Here is a 20946-nt window from a genome sequence, read left to right as displayed (position 1 = left end):
GGAGGGGGGGGGGGGGGGGGGGGGGCACCTAAAGAAGAAACAAAAGTAAGAAGTGAAAGATCTGAGATGCACATTTCATCTTGTGTCACAACTCAGTGCTTTTAATTTGGGGGAAAAAGTCAAATGAAGCGGAGCTCAAATTCATTTCGATTCTGCGGGGACTCACAGCGGCGCTCTCCGGCAAATGGCTTTTCACTTTGTCAAATTTAGCGAGGCTGCATCTCTGAGGGGCAGGGCGCAGCGGCCGGGCCTGCTGCAGTCCGCCCTGCAGCTAAAGATATAGTATAGTGCTTAACAGCATGTTCCATTTCAACACTTCTTTATTTCCTTTTTGCCATGCGTTGTGGTTTCGTGCTGTCTTTTAAGGCCAGGTTGTGCATTTTTTTCTGGAATCCATTTCAGTATCATAATCTGCAACTTTGTATTTATAATTTTTACAATCTCAAGTACCTAACAGCCATTTTCAAGCAGCTTTTACAGAGTATTTCTGTCCTGAAAAGCAGAAAATCTTTCCCCATGCAGTACATACAATATTTTTTTTTTCTCCTCCTTCTTTCCAGGATTCTCTGTCTCCTCTTTTGCGGAGTTATTTATTCAAATGTGTTCGGTTTATGTGACAGATGTGTGCCATCTCTATTTACTAATGCGCCTCTTTCATTAGTGATTGTGTGTTTATCAGTGCGCATGCAGGTAAACAAAAGTGTTTGTTCTTCCTGTCACGGAGAAGTGCCTGAGGTTGTTGCACTCATTCTGTGCACACACACATTTGAAGCAGGCAGAGACAAAACAAACACGCTCCACGACTGTGTCCCTCCTCTCCCGGAGTTTTTTAAGCAGTTTTATGTCCCTGTTAGTTTTGCCTCCCTTTAAAAAAAAAACAAGAAAAATTAATAATCATGCTTCCTCTGCAGAGGCAGTCCCAGTTTCTCACGCGTAAGCGTCCGCTCGTCAAATTGGTCTGTGTTTGTCACAAGTGAAATTGAACTATAATTGCATTGTTTATGTCCAGTTGCTTACTTGTCTTTCTTATTTTGGAACCCATTATTTGAAACACGACCTGCTTAAGGTGTTTGGAGGGAGATGCACCTTTGCTGCTTTGCAAATGTTCAACGAACTATAGCTAAACATTTCACTTTTATCTGAATTTTTTATAAATATATATAAATAATAATAACCATGGACTACCAGAAACTTTATTATCTAATAAGACACAGTATGCTTTTTTAAAATTTAATCTGGCCTAGACACTGGTGTTGCTGCCTGGTGTTGCTGCCATTGTGGGCCCGCTGAGCTTTGTTTTGTAGGTGAAGACTGGGGTCCTTTTGCACCGGCGTGTCTCTGCTACAGAAATATTTTCTCAGCTGACTTTATGACACAGATTTCTAAATCATTCTTGTGAGTTTAGGGTTTTTCAATTGTCTGTTTATTAAGCCTCAATAAAAGCAACTTGATTAAGCCCAACCATATCAGGCTGGATGCTCCAAATGGGACCATTCATTTCCATATTTAAAGTGCTTGGCCAGACTTCAGTGTTTGTAATTACTACCATGCTCTCACTACGTGCCAGTTCTTTCAGTAACAACATACTTCACTGATGGTCTAAATTGCCTCTTTTTTTTTTTTTTTTTTTTTTAAGCACTACTCCTCTAAGGCATCTCAAGTTAATATTGAGGACTTCACTGCATTATTTTAGCTTTCATCTGCTTAATTCATGAATAAAATAATCATATTTCCATATCAATTCAGTCTAGGAACTTGGAGGCAAAACTCCAGCAGTATTCAAATAATTTAATTAACCGCTGGTGTGGTGGTGCGAGCTGCTATCCAGATGCCTCCACTGATGATATTCCCTGTTTCTGCTTCACTCCTAAACCTTAAACCATGACCTCTCCAGAGTGGTAACGCGGAGGTCTCTGCTCTTGCACACTTGCCCTTTTGTGAACAGTGTTTAACATTGTGGTGTTATGTATTTATTAGAATCGAGCAATATTACACAAAGACTGCTTAAATTTGACATGCAAAACATATACTGCTATGACCCAGAGTGCATGTGCAGATCCGGCTGCACACTCTTTTTGTAAATAAGTCTTTATAAAGTCCTAGCAATTTCGAACTTCAACATACGTTGGTATTTAGGGCCAATTGATGAAATAACACCATTATCACTTTTAAGATGGTCTCGCATTCTTAGATATCTATTTATACACACAGCAGCTGCAGGGATCTTAGTTGGGGGACTGTCTGTATCTGCCTGATCAAAGTAAATTTGAACCTAACTCTCCAGAAGCTAACGTCAGCTAATTCGTTTTTCTGTGTGGTGCTTCTCTTAATTTAGATCTTTGTCACTTGAATGATCCACCTGAAAGTAATGAGAGTTGATCAGGATATTTTATTTGAAGACTGGAAGCAATGGCAAACCTCTAGCCTGGCTCATCCCAAAGTTAGCAGATTTCACCTTCTCTAATGTCACCCCTACAACTCACCAACATTAGCAACACGGTAGCCCAGCCAGCTTCTACCTCTACTGATCTACTTAGTGGTGAAACCAACAGTACCACATAATCTAATCTTCTGGGCAGTCTCCCACCCTTAGCTGCATCTTAGGATACTCTCCATGGGAATCATAAACAAATTTGGTAAAGCACGACATCCACTGAAAATATGTCTGATTTCCCACAAAGAATCCAGACACAGCTCTTCCTCATTTGTATAAGGAAAGGCAATCTTTATTCTCACAGCTCAGGACTGTCCATCTCTGCCCTAGCCTTGATCAGTAAACTTCCATGCCCCCCATAGTAAACAGCTAGTCCATTCTTAATGACCAGTGCTTCTTCTGGATCTGAGGATCTTTTAAGAAATGGGAGAGCGCCACTATAGACACTGTCATTGACATATGGGGTGGCTGTGGCTCAGGAGGTAGAGCAGGTCATCAGCTAATTGGAAGGTTGGTGGCCTTGAACAAGATACTGAACCCAATTTGTAAGTGTGTGTGTGTGTGTGTGTGCGTGTGCGTGTGCGTGTGTGTGTGTGTGTGAATGTTTGATAGAAAGCACTTAAATGTGAGTGGGTGAATGAGACACGCTGCATAGAGCACTTTGAGTGCTCATGTAGAGTAGAAAGGATGTAGGTAAGCCTTCTCCCAGGTCTTTAAACCCTAGCCCAGCCACAAAGTGTAGTGGTCAGGTTCATTAGTTCTTCAGAGTACTTAGCAGGCTTAGCAGTTGTTTTCTCTTGCCAAACACTACCTGAGCCAAACAAAGCCGCTGACTTTCCTGGTCTGCCCCTTCAGGAGACTCCTGGGCAAAGATGACCAAACAGCCTCTTTCTTCAGCTTGAAGGTACCCTTCACGACTGGAGGTTCTAACCAGTGCAACTAGCACCAGTTGTTGCAACCAGTACCAAAAACTGGTTGTGGCTCAGAGCTGCACACATTTCATGAACAAAGTCAAAAGATGCCATTTTCTGCAGTGTTTATCTGGCAGATCACTACTGAGTTTCGAGTAGTATTACTTTAATATGAAAATATTTGTTGTAGTCGTATTAATCTTTATTTCATGATGCTGTATATGCTACATTGAGGTCTTTTGAAGAGTTGAACTAAGAAGGTTTTGAGTTATCCAGACATCTCTGAATGGAGGACATGGTAGGGCGAATGGTCTTATGCATGGTAATTCTGTCTCCTGGTTTCTGTGTCAGAGTACATTTACCTCAGTTTGATTGATTATATAAACTCCTTAAGCTGTTAATGGCTGAATCCTACATGTTGGCACAATAGAAAAGTGCCCTCCTGGATACAGTGCTCTGTACTGGATGCTGATGCTGATGCTGAGTAGTTCCAGCAGTTTTTATGTTGAAGCAATGCAGCTCACGCCTCCTTTCACATTCCCAGTAGAATTACTTTGGAGAAACTAAGTGAACTTGTTGTATTCATAGGTATGTAATGTGTGGGTTTAATGTGTAGTTGGAGGCAGCACAGTAGAAGAACGAGTCCATTTTTCCAATCAAGCAAAAATTATGTTCAAATGCGTGTCTGAGAGTGTGCGAGGTGAGGTTAAGACAGCCCATCCACTTCCATCAAATCTGCCTCAGTAAACACATTCAGAAATATTCTCTCTGAACTTCTTGTTGAATTGTATAATGCTTAAAGTTTGAAAACGCATTTGCGCGTATGTTTAATTGCACTTGGTGTTTTTTGTTTTTCTCCCATCTTCTTTTTCCATTCATTAATCTAAAATCATTCCCTGAAGTACTATAAAGTACTTTGAACTCTTAGATCTGGGCTGAGCTGTGTTGGCCACACCATCGGGTATATCCAGTATGGTTTGTTAACTACCTTCTAGAGTCCCTGTGGAGCAACCGCACGTCTTTTCTTTTCCACATCCGCCTCATCCTTGAAAGCATTCCGGTCACACTACATTGATGTTTTCAGTGTTCCTCTGAAAAGGTTGTTTAAAGAAACATTTGAAGACTCATCTCATTTTCCTCGCTGCAGTTGCACAGTCGTGTGTCGACTATGAAAGAAAGTGAGCGGGAGTACATATCTGCTGTGTCTCCATTATACATTTCAATATCTTCTCCTTTGAGTCCTTTGTCAGCTCAGAGCTCAGCACTAATGAGAGAGTTGCATTGCAGCATTTTAGAATCCATTGCTCCCCTATTAATCTGGAGAGATTTGTGTTCAGGCATCTTTTTTTTTTCTTCTTTCTACTCAGCCACCCCCATCTCTCTCTGCTCTCTGATTGATGATAACGAGGTGGTTGGCTAAAACCAGCTCTTATCGACCAAACAAAATGGCTCCCAGCCGTGTGTGTGTGTGTGTGTGTGTGTGTGTTTGTGAGTGTGTGTGTATCCTTGGTGCATCCCTACTTGTGTGTTGGTTTCCCTGGCTCTGCGTTCTCTCCCTGATGAAGAATCTGAGCATCCACACATGCTGGCACCGGTGCTCATGCTGCCATGTTCTGTGTATCTGCATGTATGTAGACACATAATATATCTGCATGTATGTACCTATATATTGCACACTGTATCGCATCGCCACACTGAGAACGAGATGGAAGGCCGCTCTATCTGTGAGGCACAAGATGCTGCCAGCTTCCTAAATGGCCCTGAATAGTCAGTAAATGCACAATAAAGATGATGAGCTCCAATTACAATTGCTTGGGCACATAGAAATTATACTCATGAATTGGACATCTGCAAATAAGGACTCAGAAGATGAAAGACACTGAAGGATACATACAGAGAGATGGTGATATGAAGATAAGATGTTCAAATATTGGACAGAGGAAACCCACAGAGACAGAATGATTTGCACACAAACCTGTCATGTGGTAAAGAACGAGGGAAAAGACATAAAAGTGAACGTTAGCAAGCTTTACATGAAAAATACTGTCACAAAGACCCGTAAATGCAAAATAAATTGAAAGCTATTTATTTAACATTTACAGTAAATCCAAGTTACAAAGTTACACAGTAAAAGTAAAAGTCTCCTCCTGCACTGTAGAAGAAGATAATTAAAGGTTTAAATTGGCAACAATTTTTGCACTTTTATGCCATTTACTTGCAGATTCTCCAGAAAAGACAAACACAGTGTTGTCAGCATGAGTGATGTGTGTTCTGGCCAGTTTTAACAGTGTGTATCTATGTTGTCCTAATCTGTGAAAAACATAAATTAATGGGGATGAAGAAAACTACGATGATGTTAACTTTGCCACTGATTTGTACCAGTGGTTCAAGATGTTTTTGTTTTTGACTATGTTGCCAACAAATCTTCAGTTTCACATTAAAAAAAAAAAAAAAAGTTTCCTAACAAAAAAAAAAAAAACAGGTATTAGAGTTTTTAACACCATTTTTTCAGCCAAGCATGAATAAATGGTGCATTTATAGTGGATCATATTCAGCTGTGGATTGATTCTCCTTTGGGTGCATTAGTGAGTCGTACAGCGGGACAGTCGTACGTGGGATGGCACAAAACCTGATGGTGTTTGGGGAGTGAGAAAATCTGATGTTCCACTGCTCTGTCCATTTAATATAATTTCATCTCACCATATGGGTACTTAAGCAGAGAAAACATTAGTGTAATAGCATTACATTCTCTAATCTTTGCTCCTTTTTCCAGTTACATCGCTCATAATGACATCCTCCCCTCCTCTCAGACAGGTACTCCTGCATCTGTTTGGGGGTTTTTGTTTTTGAATGGTTTGAGATTAGAAGCAGCAATAAAACAGGCTCTTTTTAGCCACTTTCTTTTCAGTTTTCTTCTTTGGTGTTGATATTAAATCATCAGGATCTCCGCTGCCAGCTGCTGTAGTTTTAAAAGCCTGATGTTCTCAGCACATGTTGCTCAGGTACATGAACCTGCATATTTCATTCAGCCTTAACGATGTTGTCATAAATGTGCAATTTTTACCATGTTACTCACAACCGATACTGGCTTCTAAACTGTGTTATGAACAACATGCTGGACGGTCCCCGTTCTCCCTGAATGAGTATTTCAGCGTTTGAACTGCATAGATTTCAAATTTATTTATTTATTTATTTTTTTTTATCTTGTGTGTTTTTGCACAGGCAGAATTTTAACTTGTATTTGTCGATGCAGCAACATACTGTTCACACACAATGGTTTTCAGAAGTATTGGTGAGCATGCGGCGACTTCTGCTTTAAGACGGTGTGTTTTAATGCAGCGTCAAATTATTGACCAAAAATTTATTAGAATTGCAAATACTTGCATTCTGTTTTGTTCATGTAGTTTTAGCTTTGCCAAAGGCAAATAAATACACAAACCATTGAAATGCTATGACTAGCAACCTGTAGGCAAAGAGTACTTCTAGTTAATCTCTCTGTTTTTGTCTTTCACAGGGTCCCATAGAGAATGACATTGTGATTCACGTGGCCCTAATAGCTGAGAGCCAGAGGTAATATATGTGTGTGTGTGTCCATGTATTTATGTGTGTCTCTTAATGCGTTGCAGGCCATAAACGGAGGTTATTTTCCACTGCTCACTCCTAGTCAGCTCTGTCAGTGCTCTAATTGTAGTGATCTCATAAAGCTGGAGTTCAGTCTGACCTCTGCCATCATCTGTCATTCTTCTCATTGTTGGTGTGTGTGTGTGTGTGAGTGTGTGTGTGTGAGTACACATGTGCATGTGTAAGCACACTTAAATACATGTGTGGGTGTGTGTTAAACAGGGTCAAGTGACTATGTGAAGCTTGTTAACCTGCAGCTTCAATTACTGGCACGTCTCCATCAGGACTCCTGCATCATCTTCAACTTCTCTGCTGTATACACTCAATAGTGTCTGTAACTTTCTAACAGATAATTTGTGGGGAAAAAAACTGATTCATTCTATTTTTATATTTACAAAAACATACTTATTACCATTTATTAGCATTTTGTTGGCTTAGTCGGAGCTTCAACACCTATAAATTCATAAAGCCGTGGAGTTCACAACAGATAAATCTATAGCGAAAGATTCACAGGTCAACAGATTAAGAGCATTTTACAGCAGTAGAGCCGAGAAGCATATTACGCTTTTGTGTGTGTGTGTGATTTATACTGATAGATGTGTCAGTGTGGGTAGGTATGACAAGTGACATGTAGGGTCTACAGTTCTGTTTGTTAGTGCTGACCGCCCTAAACCTTTAAAAGAGCTTGTGGATGCCTGGCTGGAGTCAGATTTAAGGAATATTTTTTAAATGAATAATTTGACTCTGTAAGTGGAGCTGATTTCAAATAACTGCCAGTTTACTTGGACCTGATTTCGCTGGCCACTCTCAGACGGGCCGATGCTAAAAGACGTCTCTAAGAACCCCAAAACTGGAATTGGAAATGGAGTCTGCAGGCAGCTCTCGCAGCTGTTGGAAGAGCACGTGTCGACAATCACAAGGAGATTGTACAAATTTGACCTGCATGCGGGGGTGCCAGGAAAAAAGGGGCTTCGCGGTCCAGAAAAACTAAATTGGCGCAAAACTGCAGTTTTGCTGTAGAACAGGCCTTTTAGAGTAATTTCCTTTGGCCCGAATCAAGCACAGTGAACAGTAGACATGTTTGGCACAGAGTAAGCAAAGCTTTTTTTCTCAGAGAAAAACTTCATACCAGCTGTGAGGATTTGAAGGTTTGAAGCAGGCAGTACCTTCTTGTAGATACCTTGTAGCAAAAAACAGTTTTTCTTGGAAAGTGGTCAAAAAGGCCAACAAGCACGTGTCAAAGACTTCTGGACACAGTTATGCAAAACCAGCCTACAGGTTATTTCTGCTCAATGATGCAGTTACTTTATGCTAATTTTGAGAATAAAAGACATACAGACAGGATCCCAGCAATGATTAATAAATCATTCAATACAGCAGTTACCCATAATCACACTAAATGAAATGGGCCCATTATTGTCTGCATATCTTGGCAGCTTAGATAGCGAAAAATCTAAATGAAGATGCTAGTGATGACCGACCAAACATTTTATAAAACTCTGAGTGGAGAATCGAACAGCACTGTGGAAGATGGTCTCCAGAGGTTTAAGGGAAGTGGCAGCAGCATTAGATTACAGGTTATATATATATATTTTTAAATGCTAATAACATTAATAATAATAAGGTGAATAGTGGGTGTAGTGTTTTCTGTTAGACACAGACCATGGGGAGAGCTGGGGATCTCACTGAAGCAGTGATGCTTACCTTTTGGAGAAAAGGTCTCTGGGCCGTGGAGGGACGGGTGGGGCCGATGGTGATGGCCTGAATTTAATATTGTCTTTTTCTCTGTGTGGTTTCAGACTGCAGGTATTTTTGAACACCTACGGTATTCAGACCCAGACACCCCAGCAAGTGGAGCCCATCCAAATCTGGCCTCAGAAGGAGCTGGTCAAGGTAAAACCTGTTGGTCACATGTTGGTTAGAGAGCCCCACCGACCCTTAGACGCGTGCAGTTCAAAATGTTTTAGTGTCTCATTTCTAGTCAATGTCCATTCTAAAAAATGACAAAACTGATTTTAACAACTAATCAGCTGACCGGCATAAACAGGACAGGACACTTTTCCCGACAGGCTGCCTGCTGTTACAGGACGAGTCGGTGGTCCTTTTGGGATAAAAAATATAAACGATGTTAAGCTGCAGCATGAAGCACCTTTGCTTTGGTATGACAGCAAAAAATGAGCAAAAATGTAATATTTCAAACATTTTGACTTGAATATGAAATTATAGAACAATATTGACTATTGATACTATAGATGCATGTTGTATAAATGTGTATGTTGCTTTGATATACAGCACAAAGGGTAGAGTTATGCTTTTTCTCACATTTTTCAGTTTCAATTAAATCAGGAAAACTGTTACAGCCCCCCCCCCCCAAAAAAAGGGTGGCTTAACATATCCATAAAGTTTGATGTGGCATTTAATATCATCTAATAATGGTGTTATGCTGTCTGTCAGTCTTAATAATATGATTGGTTATTCCCTCCATCATAATGAGGTAATTGGCTAAAGACAAACTAATTATTGACCCTGGACATAACTAATTAGCTCGGCATGTTAATATTAGCGTCAGAGAAAAACCTGCATTTGAATCCCTCCAGTTCACCTTTGTTCTTCACTTTTGTTCCACATTAAATTAATAAACCTTGTATCTCTAAGACTCACAGTAGGTTTTGCAGTCTTGCTGTGTGCGGTTGCAGCTTCTCTGTGACTGGACAGTCAGCTTGAACTCTAACTGGCTGCGGTGCACGGTTAGCTGCAGTGACTCGTCCGTGATTTACGGGCTTTTCCTTATCTTCAAATAGGAAAGTTCCAGTCTTATTTGCTTTGAACGATTGGAGGAAAATGTGAGGGAGGGATCCTGTGATAGCCTATTGAAGCCACCCCACCACCAACACAACTACACAGATCAATCTTGCAGTGAGCCAGATTACATTTCAGCAGTCATCTATCAATATCCCAATACATCTGGGCTCAGTCAGTCCATCTGCTTGTCAGTCCAGGGTTTCCCGCTCTTAAGATTTTCTTCTCGATTGTCCCATCAGTCACAGCAGGGCTGCCGAGTCGTTGAAGTGACTTATTAGTCGAACAGCGATTGTTCACATTGATTGATCAGCAGAATGGTGGCGCTTTCACTGTGGCAAACTGGAGATGCATGGAGCAGAACTGTTTCCAGATCTGTTCTCTGAACGGTATGTTGGACGCTTCTATAAGAGATGAATGATATTCCCTTTCACTGTAAGCTGTTTCACTCTCGCATTTGAATATTTAGAGATAAGCGCTCAGATCGGCTGCTGTGATTTAAGAACTTCTAAAGAGAATATGAAAGAGTCGTAAGCTTGGATGAAATCCCAGTAACTGGGAAAAAAAAGCAACATTTGGAGCCTAAAAAGACTTAGATCAGCATTATGAGACTTGGTCAAGTGATTAATGATAAACAGTACAAATAATAATTAGTCACTGTTTCAACTGCATCTCCGGACCCGTTTTTTTAATCTCTTTTCTCTTGTCAGTCACTCATTTACCTCGGTGGCTTTCTTGGCTGATCTCAGCTGCACTCTTGAGGCCCACACACTTATAAAGTTATATTTTATTGAAGTAAAATGATAATGACTTTTTCTGCGTAGGATTGTTTTTTTTTGTTTTTTTTTAAAGTCACTTTGATTTCAGCAGTAATCCTGCTCTTACGACTCAAACAAGAATGCTGCAGAAATGAAAGTCCAAATCCCCTGTGATGTAAAAACTCCCTGATGTCGTCTTCAGTTTTCACTACAAAAAGAGGGGGGGGGGGGGTTCAGCAGCTTTTAATCAAATCTGAACTCAGCGGTGAATCTGCTCAGCAAATCTAAATCCTTTCACACTTTAAGTTTCTGAGCTTTCAAAAACGCTCTTGCTTATGCTCACTGTGGCTGCATTCTTTTTTAAAAACAGGATAAAATAAGTAGATTGTTAGTCAGAACCAGGAACCGAGACCCTGTACGTGGAAATACTCCTGCGAGATGGAGATGAGATGGAGGGGAAGTGAGGCTGTTGTCGCTGCGTGAATAAAAAGTCCAGCACAAACTGCTATTTTCATTCCGTCCACTCTGCTGCTTTCATCTGTTGCAGATTACACTATTTGTGCTGTCATATTTATGACACCAAGCACTACCCTCCCTAGCAACTTCTGCTTCAGTCCCATCATATCCATCACTCAAATCCTCGTCTCTCCTCTGGATACTGTCCCTCATCTGCATGGCTGTTGTTTGAAGTCTCCCAACTCTGCGCCGTCTGTCTTCCCTCTGTCATATCCGTCACTCAAATCCTGGTCTCTTCCCTCGTTGCTGGTCCTCATCTGTCATGTCTGTTACTTGGTGTTTATTCTTCACGCCATGTTCTGTAAACAGCCATTTTCTCCTATCGTGTCATCTCTTTGGGCTCTGTACTCGTAGGCCTTTTTTTTTTTTGGCTTTCTGTCCCTCCACCGCAATGTTCGTCCCATTTGCATCTCTAACCCGAGTCTCCACTCTAGGCCCGTATCCAGTCCCGCCCCCATTATGTCCGTTACACCAAACAGCTCTCCCCTCCAGGTCTATCATCTGCCTTTGAACTGTCATACCTGTTACTTTTTCCTTCTCTCTCTTCTGCCTCATTCTGCTGCACTGCTCAGCCTCTCAAATGGATATGCAATTGTGAGTCAGAGCGGGCACTGTGCTGAATATTAAATCTGAAGCCCAGACAGACATTTCTTCCTCGACAGAATCTGTTTATCTCAGAGTCACCACCATCTCTGGTGCTCCGGGCTGCATTTGCTCACCTCACCTCCTTTCTTGCGGCCATTTGATTGTGTTGACAACAGCTGCCTGTCGATGGGAGAATGGCAATTACATTTGAAATGTGTTATTCCCACCCATGCACCCTTAAGCTTATCCCCTTTCAGATCACTGCTTTGCCCAAAAATAGCCTTCCTTTTAGCTGTTTCATATCTGATTGGCAACGGCGGATTCGACTGTGGATGACTTTTTTTTTTTTTTGGAGGCTTCTCTTGATTGTCTCCACATGATGCAAGTTATAAGCAGCTCCTGAAAGCATCCAAATAAGACCCCAAAGAGACTCGTATAGGTCATTAAAAAGAAATTCTGTTGTTAAAGGCGTCATCTAGAAATGCTTGTAGCAACTTGAGTGTCCCTTGTTGCACTGCAGCTGAGGAAACCTGCAGTGTGCACATGCTTGTTAAGGTTTTAAAACTTGCAGGCATCAACCTTTGTCCCACATTCACTCTTACTTTTGCAGCATGTATGCAAATGAATAGGAGAAAAAAAAAAAAAGCATGCTTACAGACATTGAATCTTAAGTTGCTACATGCATTCCTCGGGGTAGATTGTTTTGGCTGGACACAAATTGTTCTTTATGAATCCTGCTTCTACAATACCAAACCCCTCCAGCAGGGCTGGTGAGTAAAATGCTATTAAAGATTCATAATGGACAAAAATATATATGACTGAGAAATCCCAGTGTTTTTCAAGCATGGCCCTTTCTCTTTGCATGTTTTTACTGAAATAGTGTTGGTCACTGTGATGAGTCCCCACCCCACACCCCCAATACTACGCAATGACGACTTCCACTGTTAAGCAATTCTAGTGTAAAAGATAGGTGTTACAGTCTGCACTGTTTTCATTTCAGCAAAAGCTAAAATGGGACTTTAGCTTGACTATTTTGTCAGATCTGGTGCTTATCTTCTAGGATTTCACTGCTTGTTAGTGTGAAATTGTCATTTGTGTTGCTAAACCTCCACAACAGCTCACTAAAAATTAATATTTCCAAGGGATCATTGTGCTGTAAAGGCAAGATAGATTCATCAAGGACATCATTTTGAGCTGTTTGGCAGCCTGCAGGCTTAGTTTGAGTCTCTCTGGTTGTCGGCATCTGCAGCAAAAATAAATCTTTTGTGAACATTGACTTCAGCAATTAAATTTTACACTGTGTGGGGCACCAAACGAGCAATGCAGACAAACTCCTGTCTGTCAAAATGAGTAATATATCTATGCTGAAGAAAAAGTTTTGGAAAATTTGTCAGCAGGTAATTGCTCTTCCTCACGCTTATCCACAGCAGAAATCTGAAATATAGTTTTGTTTTGTTTTTTTACATTTTCCACCTGTCAGACTTGCTGTTTGCGCTTCGGTCAGTGGAAATGTGGGGAATGAAAGGATGCTTTGATAGGCTGCCTGTGTTGTTGTTCTTCATTGGTATTCTGCACGCAGGAAGGATCGGGTGCAGAGGTTCCTCCAACCTTCTTCGGCTTTTCTCCTCCAGGTCTCATCTTTGCCTGTTAGGGCAGCAGTTTGCAGTCACTCAATCCTCATTTTTCTACTTTATAAATAAATAAAACTTCACTTTTTTCCCCCTTTTTTTTTTTTTTTTTTAACGCTGTTTCCTGTAGTGTTCAGTGTAACTGTTTCAAAAGTGGTGAGTAACCACATAGGTGGCAGAGCACCACCTTTTGGTTGACGTTGTGTATTGCAGTTAGTATGAGCTATAATGCTGCAGGGGAAGCTTGACGGGCAGAGTTCCTGCACTGACATTTGAGCCTCTGTGTGCTGTATCATGACAGAACCCGTCCAGAGGTATTTAAATTTCATGCTCGTATGTTGTTCATAGGAAATAAGCACTCCTGGTTTCACACTCAGCCAGACACAAAAGAGAAATGTTATATTGCAAACACAGCTTTCTCTGTCACACACACACGAATGATAAATTGTGGCGACTGTGTCACACCGCTGGGCTTCGATCCAGCAGCGGCAAGAAATCAATGTCCACCTTCTTTTTCTTTGCATCTTTGCATCAGTGGATTTTGACAGCAGGCAACACAGTGGTAAGAAGCTTTTATCTAAAACACCAAAGAAATGCTCGGGAAGCTGAAAGGCTGGAGTTCCTGTATTCTCCTTCCTGTCGTGTGTAAATGCATTTCAGAGCTGGCTGAGGGAGGAGGAGGCCGTGACCTTTTTCCTCACTTCTGTTTTGACAAACTGTGGAGCCCTTTGGATATAATAAGTGGTTATTACCTGCAGCAATAGTCAATAATTGTTATTCATCCGTCTTACGTTTACTTGCGTGTTGTTTATACATCATACAATCGCGCACCCGTTTTATTAATTCCATAATTAGTGCAAAAGGCTTAATAATGCTGTCAGCTTTTGTCAGCCTGTGGTGCGTATATTAATATTTTTCAGGCTTGACTTACAAAATATTCAGTTCACCAATTAAATGTGAGACTTGACCTCAGCTACCCTGAGCCCGTCTTCTTCAGCCAAACCATGTTGGAGTTGAGAATTAATGTCAAGCTCCCTCCCAGCCTCTGTGCATTGGACATGCTGCACTGCTGATGTTAACATTTTTCATCTCGTAAATTTGCTCTGTACTTGAGAACTGACTCAGGGTTTTCACCTTGAGACTGAAGGACCAGACTGAGTCTTGAAACTTGACTTCTGACTTGATTAAAGTCAGTACAGTATTTCTTCTGTAGAGCTCGAGGAGATGGAATTACAGTGTGAACAGATTACACACTGACCAGAGAGAAACCACCTACTCTCAAATAAAGGACCCCTTCCATCATCCAATCTATATCAATCCTGGATGTGAAAGTAGTACTGGAGCATTTTATTGAGTGGGAGTGGTGGTGCTGTACCCAAGGGGAACAAAACACCAATCTGAGATGACACTTTAAATATCTTTTGAAAGAATAATTTGAAACATTTCCACTTTGGTTTAATTTGTAAAGAAACGAGATCATATGCTGCAGTTCAGTGCAAAGAAGAAAGAAGAAGCTGGCAGATGTTTAAACTTGTTAAGAGGTAAACCAGTGATGCATTGTGGCATTTCACAAGCTGGAGATGAGGAAGATGGTCAAAGTCTAAGCAGTCGAGATACTAATTTCTACTCTGTTTTATGAGTAGATCTGCAAAAATCAACATGTTTCATGGCAAAAATAAAGCATCCATCCCATTCTTGGATTTTAAGCTTCATTCCCCTGGTTTGTAACACAATCTTCATTCTATTGAAATCAGTATGCAACTGTTTTTATAGGCTAATTAAATCTCTTCAAACAGGCCCCTTTGTACCAGTGAGCCACAGCTGATGGTTAAAGTTAATAAATTATATGATTATAGTGCAATGTTCTGCTGGTTCCTCGTAACTATGTTGATGTTACCTTGAGACGTACCACCAACAGTCCCCCCCCCCATGGAAATGGTGCCTACCTTTCCCAAAACTACAAGAACCAAACTACTCCCTGCAAGAGTCAGTATTTCCAAAGTCACATGTCATTAGCTGCCATAATTATTTTTTAGAACAGCAGATCATGGCAGAGGAATCCTTCAACCAGATGAGAGCCACTGCTAATTAGCTAGCTGTCTGCACCTGATAAAATCTTCTGTTTGGTGTCATGTCAGCCAGCAGATCCAACAGTGTGAAATTGAAGACCATCCATCCATCCATCCATCCATCCATCCATCCATTTTCTTCCGCTTATCCGGGGCCGGGTCGCGGGGGCAGAAGCCTAAGCAGAGAAGCCCAAGCTTCCCTCTCCCCAGCCACCTCCTCCAGCTCATCCGGAGGGACCCCAAGGCGTTCCCAGGCCAGCCGAGATACATAATCTCTCCAGCGTGTCCTGGGTCTACCACGGGGCCTCTTCCCGGTGGGACATGCCCGGAACACCTCACCCAGGAGGCGGCCAGGAGGCATCCTAATCAGATGCCCGAGCCACCTCAACTGGCTCCTTTCGATGTGGAGGAGCAGCGGCTCTACTCTGAGCCCCTCCCGGATGGCCGCACTCCTCACCTTATCTCTAAGGGAGAGGCCAGCCACCCTTCGAAGGAAACTCATTTCTGCCGCTTGTATTCGCGATCTTATTCTTTCGGTCACTACCCAAAGCTCGTGACCATAGGTGAGGGTAGGAACGTAGATCGACCGGTAAATCGAGAGCTTCGCTTTTACGCTAAGCTCCCTCTTCACCACGACGGACCGGTGCAGCGTCCGCATCACTGCAGAGGCAGCCCCAATCCGCCTGTCGATCTCCCGTTCCCTTCGCCCATCACTCGTGAACAAGACCCCGAGATACTTAAACTCCTCCACTTGAGGCAAGAACTCGTTCCTGAGCCGGAGATGGCACTCCACCCTTTTCCGGCTGAGGACCATGGCCTCAGACTTAGAGGTGCTGATTCTCATGCCAGCCGCTTCACACTCGGCTGCGAACCGTTCCACTGCGAGCTGGAGGCCCCCCCCTGATGAAGCCAACAGAACCGCATCATCTGCAAAAAGCAGAGATGAGACTCTGAGGCCACCAAGGAAGAAGCCTTCCGCCACCTGGCTACGCCTAGAAATTCTGTCCATAAAAATTATGAACAGAATCGGTGACAAAGGGCAGCCCTGACGGAGTCCAACACCCACAGGAAACAAATCCGACTTATTACCGGCTATACGGACCAAGCTCTCACTGTGGTTGTACAAGGACTGAATGGCCCGCAACAATGGGCCAGACACCCCATACTCCCGCAGAACCTCCCAAAGAACACCCCGAGGAACACGGTCGAATGCCTTCTCCAAGTCCACAAAGCACATGTAGACTGGTTGGGCAAACTCCCACGCACACTCGAATATCCTTGAGAGGATAAAGAGCTGGTCCAGCGTTCCACGACCAGGACGAAAACCGCATTGTTCCTCCTGAATCCGAGGTTCGACTAACGGAAAGGAGGGAAATTGAAGACCAACTGTTATAAAAAAAAAATAAAATACTGGAAATTTTTGGCTCGATCCGCCACTGTTAGCATCATAAGCTGCACATGTGCCACAACATAAAGCTCGACAGGCTTAGCAAGCCAGATCACTAAATACAGGCATATATTTTTTTCAAAAATTATAGAACCAAAATATATTGTTGACAGCCCAGCTTGATCTCTGTGTCTCCTCTTATGGGCTCCTGCACTACAACAACGTTATCAGCTCCGGCTCCCGTGGGCACCCTAAGGTCCGCTAAGCGTGCTGCTGATGGCGGCACAGGGACCTTTCATTATTGCCGTGTCTCATAACTTTACACGGAGCTACTGTCAGTAGGTGGTTCTGCCATATGGAGGATATTTCAGCTTATGAGTTCCAACAACAAAAATGTCTCGGTGGGACAGACGGTATTGGACCCACGCTTTCTTTTAAATGGTGAAAAGAACTGTGCTGCCTGACATTTCAAATCAAAAGTGATATTTCCAGTCTCAAAGTAGCAGCAATTTGATCGCAGGGACTGCAGATAAAGATGTAGGTTGTAGTTTTTTGTGCATTCAGAAAGTTTAACAGGGAGATTATGCCAGAGTTGTGTTTACTGATAAGGTATTTTGTGTCTGTGTGTTTTTGCGTGTGCATGCGTGTGTGTCTTTCTGCAGGCGTACCGTTTCCTTGCCATCAATAAAAAGCTGGGGTTGAGTGGACGTCCGGAGAGGCCAGTGGGCTGCATTGGTACCTGCAAGGTATTTGTACACACATGCCCACACACATGTACCTACATCCGTGTGCTGCACAGGTCACTGGTGGCCACTAACGCGCCTCTCACATATCGATCTGCATACATTTTCCAGAGCTTCGGAATATGACAGCATCTCATAAAGCATCATTCAGGTCCAAGAGTGCTTTTCTTCATTATTTACACGCTAAGCATTAGTGAACGCTGAGTAGATTTTCCCCAGTCTCAGGAGTTATTGCATTTTAATATGCTAAGGTGCTGTCAGGCTGTCTGTGTTTGTGCCCGTCTGTGTGTGTGTGTTGTGTGGCTGCGGAAAGTAGCATTTGTAACGTCCATGTTTGCGTGGCAATAATGTCTCTCGCTGGTGTTGTTTTTGTGGTTTCTTCCAAATGAAGGACACAGTACGACTAAATAAGTTGAGCTATAGCAGCTCTCTCAAACAAAGACAGTGCCAAACAAATGAATCATGTCTCCCAAAGCATTGCTAAGACAATATTATAATGGAACATTTATGGGGAAGATGGCTGACTGCCAGAGGACATTATCATTATCAGTGTGCGTGTGCCCCTGTGAAAATCTGTATGTGTGAAAAGGAGCGTTCTACCAGTGTTGTGTACGTGCTGCATCAGTGTGTGTTATCAGAAGTGGTTGTATAACTCCTGTGTGCCCCCCTCTGTCTTAGGATTGATGGCTTGTTTTATACGCTACCCAGAATAATGTATATGTGGCTGCTTGTGAGCCATTTGTCTTCTAATGCAGGTGTGTGTGTGTGTGTGTCCCTCTAGATTTATCGTATCCTGGGCAAGACAGTGGTGTGTTACCCAATAGTGTTTGATCTCAGCGACTTCTACTTGTCCCAAGATGTTATGCTGCTGATCGATGACATTAAGGTAAGTCAGAGTCACATTATGGAGCTTACCAATGTCACGAGTCCACAACTTACCACATTTTATGTGCTCACAGAACTTAAATAACTGAGATATATTTCGCTTGTCTGGTTTAAAGGGCCTAACATTTTTTGAAAAAGGCAAGAAGTCAGTTAATTCAGTTTGATTGGGTACTCATTTTACTTGGCCCAACAGGAAGGGCACACACTTAATACCCACACTGATGGTGCCTTATTCGAAACTTGGGTTTCAAGCGAAATTAGTGCACTGCATATTATGGACACATATTATTTGAGGTTATACGCGAGAATTCTTCATTTATGGCTACAAATTACTAATGTGGACTTAATGTGCAAGAACTGGCCAATGATTTGCCACCCATAAATTATTTTATGGGCATGCCAATTATCATACCTCAGTTTGTGGTTTTGCCTTTGTTCTGTCACCCTGTTCCCTTAAATATAGATTGAGCTTAAGCCACAGACTCACCACTGAACATTTTAGAGTTGGGAGAGTGGTACCAGGTGCAGGTAGCCCATACTGGCTACTGTAAGGTGGTACTTCATGGAAGGATCAGAACCATTAGTTTTGAAATGTTCTCACAACCTCAAACTTTCTGATTATTTCCACAGTTACATGAATAGACTTGGATGTGGCTGCAGACTTTCTGCACTGTTCTATAAATATACTATATACATCAAAGTCTGACAGTCTGATTGCCAGCCAAGGGTGGCTTTTCAGCATTAAGTGGCACCTGCCTCTGGAAAATGCTGGGAGCGTATGAATTCCAAGGCTGAACCCATAATTAAAGAAAATCATCAGGGAGTCTGTGTAAGCTTCTGTTCGGTTCCTCAGAGTGACCTTTTGGCAGTCTGTTCCCAAATTTAAAGGTAGTGAGATGCGTCAAATCAGGAAAACCAACATATTTTACAATGTGTGTATTTACAGTTTGTATATTTATATGCAGTGTATTATTATAAATGTGATATTGACGCTGAAAGCTGAATCTTTGTACGGGAAGTCCGTCCGCGCACGTCTGAAATGGTGTCGGTGTGTTTGCGTGTCTGTGTGTGCAGAACACCCTGCAGTTCATCAAACAGTGCTGGAAGATGCCGGGCCGTCCTCTTTTCCTGGTTCTCGTCCGTGAGGATAACATCAAGTAATATTCACACTCTATAATAACTCTTTTGTCTTCCTGTTGTATGATCACTTTCTCAAAGCATTCTCCCTTCTCCAGTTTCTTCATATATCACTCACTATCTCATCTTCTCTCTGATACAAGCTTGGAACAAAATGTCTTGACAGCAAATTTATTTCATTTTTTTCTTTCTTTCCTCATCTATCGTGTTTCTGTTTCTCCTCCTCCCCTAACATGTACTATTTATCTTTATAGCAGAAAGGTGCTGCAGCATTTGCTTGCTGATTGGGCGATAATGTTTCTCATTTGTTTCACTACAGCCTGGCTGGTGGGCTGATTATAGCAGTATTGACCGTTATTCAGGGAGCCATATGTTAAATGTGCTGCAAACATTTAAGCAGCCACGGCGCAGCATCTGGAATGAGTCAATGGACTCCCATAGAAGCAATTCAATAGTCTTTAGTTAACTATTGATTGGGATTGTGACCTGTTTAGGGGTCAGCAGCATATCTGAAGCATCAGCTGTGGTTAGATTAGTGTGTTTAATACAGGTGTAACATTTGGAATATAATCAGTTATACTTGCGATGAAAGGGGGAAAAAGCTTTTCCTAACATTTGAACTTCTGTGTCATCAGAGGGAGTCGCTTTAACCCAGTCTTGGACATGCTGGCCTCATTCAAGAAGGGCAGCATCGGCGAAGTCAAAGTTCACGTCGACAGACTTCAGGTTTGTGGATCCAGTTAATGAAATTGGTTAATTACTCTTTGTGTTTGCAATGCAAATATCAAAGACACGCTTTAATCAACACTTTGCCGATCAATATAGGCACCTAAATGACAAAATAACACAAAAGCCACACATGCCCTGCAGCACTGAAGCTTTCTAGTTAGATGCAGTTAGATCAAACAGGTTTAATCCCAGCAAATCTCATTACAAAGTCAGTATGATGCCTGTTTGTGCCTGTGAGAGAATACAGCAGGCATCATGTGTTCTGCATCCTGCACACTCTACTCAGGTTCTGTGCTAAACGAGACTCCGTCTGATTTTAGCTTGCTCGCCTAAATCAGTCTTCCCACTTCACTCCTGAGGTGGACTGTCTCCAGTCATGGTGCTACACATGAGATTGAGCCACTGTGGGCAACAGCCTGGCACGATTGTCCAGCATTGCCTGGATTTCATATGTGAGAACATCAGTGTGCCTGCGAGTAGCTTTGACACTGAGATACTATAGTAGCCACCTAATTTCATTCAGCGTCGCTTTGACTGCATTTTAGAGCTATTCAAAGAATTCTTGTCAAAATATGAAATAGAAAAACAGACAACATGTATCTAATATAAATTTACATGATACTGAAACAAGAGGGTAAACACCAGTAAACATAAAATGCTGCTGCAGTTGGTAGTGTGGCTTTATTATTGCCCAGGAACAGAGATAAATACTTAAGCGAGAGGCCATCGGGTGCATATTTGGCC

At 42.2% G+C, this 20946-nt stretch overlaps 1 protein-coding gene across 3 annotated transcripts in view; it reads left to right on the top strand.

The window, feature by feature from the left end:
• Nucleotides 1–20946, top strand: part of phkb (phosphorylase kinase, beta) — a 96598-nt gene that overhangs the window by 63385 nt on the left and 12267 nt on the right. For all 3 annotated transcript variants that reach the window (XM_030719353.1, XM_030719336.1, XM_030719345.1), the window contains 6 exons: nucleotides 6860–6915; nucleotides 8766–8859; nucleotides 17371–17454; nucleotides 18233–18337; nucleotides 19411–19493; nucleotides 20109–20199. In XM_030719353.1, the coding sequence (XP_030575213.1) occupies nucleotides 6860–6915; nucleotides 8766–8859; nucleotides 17371–17454; nucleotides 18233–18337; nucleotides 19411–19493; nucleotides 20109–20199 (513 nt within the window). The remainder of the gene's footprint in view (nucleotides 1–6859; nucleotides 6916–8765; nucleotides 8860–17370; nucleotides 17455–18232; nucleotides 18338–19410; nucleotides 19494–20108; nucleotides 20200–20946) is intronic.

Source organism: Archocentrus centrarchus, chromosome 3 (assembly GCF_007364275.1).
Source record: "Archocentrus centrarchus isolate MPI-CPG fArcCen1 chromosome 3, fArcCen1, whole genome shotgun sequence".
Lineage (NCBI taxonomy): Eukaryota > Metazoa > Chordata > Actinopteri > Cichliformes > Cichlidae > Archocentrus > Archocentrus centrarchus.
Note: the sequence above shows the minus strand (reverse complement) of the source record. Positions and strands in the feature narration are given on the sequence as shown.